The following is a 4,695-nucleotide window of genomic DNA, read 5'->3' as shown; positions in this document are numbered from 1 at the left end:
TAACTTTGTGGTTAATTTAGGTCTCTGAGTTTGAAAGGCCACCATGCAGGCCTTACCTGTGCTAGTCACAGAGGAGCGTGTGACTACTTGTCATTTACTCTCTCCTTCGATCACCTGTGCCCCACCTCTTCCCACCAATCATGTCCCTCCTCTGTCCCACCACAGGGGGAGGAACCAAGTACCTGTACGCTGGAAGCAGCTGCAGCTTCCTCGCCACCTGCGGGCCTGGCCCACTCACCCACTGTGCTCAACACCCCAGTGCCCATGACCCTCTTCTCTACCTGGGAGGTGGACTGCTCCAGACCTAGCTGCGTGCCCAGATTGTGCAGCTTAACTTTAAAGAAGCTGATGGTCTTGAAGGAGCTGGAGAAGGAGCTCATCTCCTTGGTGATAGCAGTGCAGATGCAGAGCTCCAAGGGCATCTTGAGATCCCACGAGAGTGTGCTGCCCAGCAGCGGACCAGTGGAGACTGACCTGGCGCTGACCTTCTCCCTGCAGTACCCCCACTTCCTCAAGAGAGAAGGCAACAAGCTGCAGATCATGCTGCAGCAGAGGAAGTGCAATAACAGCCAGACCATCCTGGGCTACAAGACACTGGCCACAAGTGCCATTCACATGGCCAAGGTGATGCAGTGACCCCCTGAGTGTGGCCAGGTGCTGAGCCTCAGCAGCAGCATCCAGGGGTCCTCCATCACGGTGGCTGAGATCTGGATCTTCTCCCTGTCCAGTCAGCCCATCGACTATGAGGACAGCACCATGCAGGCCAGCCCCAAGGCCAAGTCCATGGATAGCTACACAGAGGGGAAATCTGAAAGCTTCACTGAGCTGGACGCCAGCTACAATCTCACACACAGGCAGGACCTGGAAGAAGCTGACTTTGACCTGGGGCAGCCCAAGAAGCAGCAGCGATGCATGCAACAAAACTTGAAGCAGAAAGTCATGGCACTGCTTCCCAGATCCAACATGTCAGAAGAGGTCCTGGACTCAGATCAGGACCCTAAGGAGCATGTCCCTGAGGTGGAGGAGGACCTGGACCTTCTCTATGACACCCTTAAGAATCCCAGCGACAGTGGCCCAGACATGGAGGACGATAGCAGCATCCTCAGCAACAACAAGCTCAAGACCAGACAATACTGTGAAGGCCTGGCACACTCCAGCTGGCAGACGGAGACGAGGAGCTTACACAGTGCCCGGAGGCAGAAGGAGCCTCCTCGGCCGGCCAACATGCCCATGAAGACCCAGGGCCCAGGTGGCAAGCTGTTCAGTGGCAGTGTCTCTGACTTGATGGCCTACAGCACCCCCACCACCAAGGTGGTCAAGAGCTGGGTCTTCTCCGTATCAAGCCAGACCGTCAACCACCTGGACAACACCATGCCGACCAGCACCAGGGCGGAGGCCACGGATAACTTCCCCGAGGGAGAGTCTGAGATCATCTTCTCTGAGCTGAAGGTCAGCTACAATGCCGCCCACAGGCATGACCTGGACGAGGATGACTTGGACCTGGAGAAAGCGATAGGAAGAAGGAGGTCCACAACCAGGCAACAGAACTACCAGCAGAGAGTCGCAGAGTGGCTGCGCAGGTACCAAATGATGGTGGAGGTCCTGGACTCAGAGCAGGAGTCTGAGGAGCAAGTCCCCGATGTGGACAAGGACCTGGCCCTTCTGTTTCAGAGGGTGGTGTGCCCCAGCGACAGTAGCTCAGACATGGAGGATGATGACCGTCTCCTAACCCCTCCCATGCCTGAGCTCATGACATAGTCTGAAAGCCTGTCAAGCTCAGATATAGAGGAGGATGACAGAGTCCTCAGGACCCATAGGCCCAGATTATACTTTGAAAGCCTGTCAAGCGACAGTGGCTCCTATTGGGTGGCCCACAGCATGCCCAACCCTGGGAAACAGCTGGCACAGCCTGAGGACAGCCCGGAGGCAGGGACCTCTGCCCAGGACATGCTCACTAAGAGGCGCACCACCAAGACCGAGTCTCTGGTCATCCCTTCCACCAGCTCCAAGGGGAAGCAGCCTGCCTGCCGGGGTTGGAGCAGGTCCCTGAATGAGTCGTCCAACAGCCTGATCAAGGAGCACTGTCCAGTCCCACAGAGCCAACTGCAGGTCCCCAAGAAGACTGTGTTCGACCAACTGCACCACAGCCTCATCTCCAACGACTGTCTGCCCGAGAACATCATCCTCATCAACACCTCCGACAGGCAGGGGCAGTCCCTGTCGGACGTCCTGCAGCAGCACACGCTGCCCGTCATGTGCACCGGCTCCATGGTGGATGTCCAGGAGGCCTTCAGCTCCATCATCTCCTGGATACAAAGATACCGCAACTGCAATACCGAGGCCACAATGCCAGTGAAGGTCGCCGTGGCGGGGGATCAGCACTACTTCAGCACCGTGCTGCGGGTCTTTGTGGAGCAGCTGTCCCACAGGGCCCCGGACTTGCTGGACTACATGCGCTTCCTGGTCATCCCGTTGGGTTCCCACCCCTTGGCCAGGTACCTGGGCTCCGTGGATTGCCGCTACCACAAACTCTTACAGGACCTGGCCTGGTGGGAACTGTTCTATCACCTGGAGGCCCAGGATGCTGTGCAGAACATTGTGTTGAAAATCAGAGAGTACATCACAGGGGCCAACTGTGTCCTCCAGCTGCCCATCGCAGAGGCCACGCTCATCTCTAAGCCGAAGAGTTCGGATGAGCTGTCCTCACAGAAGTTCATTCCCTTTGTGGGGGCAGTGAAAGTTGGAAAGTGGAGCCAATTTCAGCCACGTCAGGAGACTCAGCTGAAGCGGGCCCCTGATGCTCCAGTGTGCTTTTGTCCACCGCCAGGGAAGCCTCACACAAGCTAATTTCCTTGTCATTAGTGAGTGGGGGCCTGTCCTCCCCCAGCCAGAGTGTGGGTGCTGAGCTGATGGAGCTGCAGGTGGATTACTGGACGGCAGCCCAGCCCACAAACAGGAAGAGGAGCGGGGAGAAGGAAGACCTGCCTGCCACCAAAAACACACTCCGGTGCACCTTCCGGTCTCTCCAGGTCAGCAGGCTGCCCAGCAGCGGCGAGGCTGCAGCCACGCCCACAATGGCCATGACTGTGATCACCAAGGAGAAGAAAAAGAAGGGGAAGTTTTTGTCCAAGAAAGACAAGGGCACGGACTTGGAGTCCAACAGCCAGTGCATCCAGGGCATCGGCCGCTTGGTCTGCTCAGCCCAGAGCCAGGAGCACAGGCAGCGGGTCCTCATTGACGGCGTGGAGTGGAACGATGTGACGTTCTTCCAGCTGGCAGCCCAGTGGTCCTCCCACGTCAAGCACTTCCCCATCTGCATCTTCGAACACAACAATTCCACCTTCTAGCCCCGCCCCTCCCCCTGCCCTTCACCCTGCCTGGGCCAAGCCCCAGAGGACCCAGCTGCTTTCCTGTGAACAGTTCAGTTTACTACAGACACAGACCCTGGAAACACAGAGAAACTGTTTGAGTTTGAATGCGCTCACAGCCTGGAACCTAAGGGGGTTGCCCTCACTGAGACCCCCAAATGCTCTGTTCAATAACCAGAACACTCCGGCAGGTGGGAGATCAGGAGGGCAGTGTTGAGCTGGAGCATCATGGAAGGTGTGTTTTGGCCTCGGGATCTCCAGCACTGTCAGTAAGAGGGCTTCTGGCCTTGGAGACCTGCCCTTTCTGGAAACCAGGGCTCTGCTTAACCCTGGGAGCTGGCACCAGCCTGTGCCCAGACTCAGAGCTGGGCAGCCAGGGGCAAAGGGCTGGCCTCCCATTGGGGCATCTGGAGCACAACACGGAGGCCAGCCAGCCCAGCTTTGGACCCCAGTTGCCAACCAACCAAGTGGCCCCAGCACCATCCACTTATGGTTCCCAGTGAACTCCTGTCTCACAGGGTGAAATAAAAAGAGCTGTATGGTACAGATTACACAGGCACACGGGCTGGATAAACCAGTGCCCTCCTTGCTGGGCAGCGACCCACCTTCGTCCCTGCTTCTTCAGGTTATCACAGAACATTTGCTGCCACCCAACAGGTGTTGCACCAGCTATTTACAAGGTGAGCAACCTGCCCCTCCACAGCACAGTGGTCATTTGGCCACTTGCTGGCTGTGAACTCTCAGATCACTGCATCCCTCTGAATGTTTGTTTCTACGAACATGAGGTGAATCAAGGAGTAACGTCATAGGGTTTTTGTAGGGACCCTGTAGGGTGCTCCCCTAAAGCTTTCTCTGGGTGCCCGGACAGGGGATAGGTCCGTAGCAGGGACTGTGGTTGTGCTAATTGGTCCCTTTTCTTCCTCATATGTGATTCTTCTCAGGGCCCAGGGCTAAGCTCTTTTCTCATGTCATAAAGAGACTGGAGATTCTGTTATGGGTCCCTGTCCTGGCTGAAGCCAGAGCAGAAACCCCAGGGGTGAGCAGTGGGGCCCAGGGTCACCCAACTATCTGTGATGGGGCTGGTTTGGGCTCAGTCATTCAGCAAATATATCAGAGTCTTCCAGGTACAGACACGGCTCTAGGCACTGACCATAACCCAGTGCACAGAGCAGACCCCAAGCCTGTCCTGCAGAGCTTCCCTCTAGTTGGGAGCGATTCAGTCACACTAGGCTGCACAGGCTCGTAGTGTCCACAGGACAGTGGATGTGACATCGTCCTGGCCTGCTCGAGGTATCGCTGCATCTTCCCATGTGTTGAAGAGGAGGGG

The 4,695-nt window shown here is 56.8% G+C and overlaps 1 protein-coding gene across 1 annotated transcript; it reads left to right on the top strand.

Moving 5' to 3' along the window:
• Positions 1–194: 194 nt before the first annotated feature.
• Positions 195–4,639, top strand: LOC102756538 (phosphofurin acidic cluster sorting protein 2-like). The gene is given in 3 exon segments (XM_015559683.1): positions 195–1,259; positions 1,839–2,743; positions 2,746–4,639. Coding segments are annotated over 3 exon segments (2,502 nt in total). The 5' UTR covers positions 195–264; the 3' UTR covers positions 3,348–4,639.
• The last annotated feature ends 56 nt before the right edge of the window (positions 4,640–4,695 follow it).

Source organism: Myotis davidii, unplaced genomic scaffold (assembly GCF_000327345.1).
Source record: "Myotis davidii unplaced genomic scaffold, ASM32734v1 scaffold533, whole genome shotgun sequence".
NCBI lineage: Eukaryota > Metazoa > Chordata > Mammalia > Chiroptera > Vespertilionidae > Myotis > Myotis davidii.
This window is presented reverse-complemented; position numbering and strand designations above follow the sequence as displayed.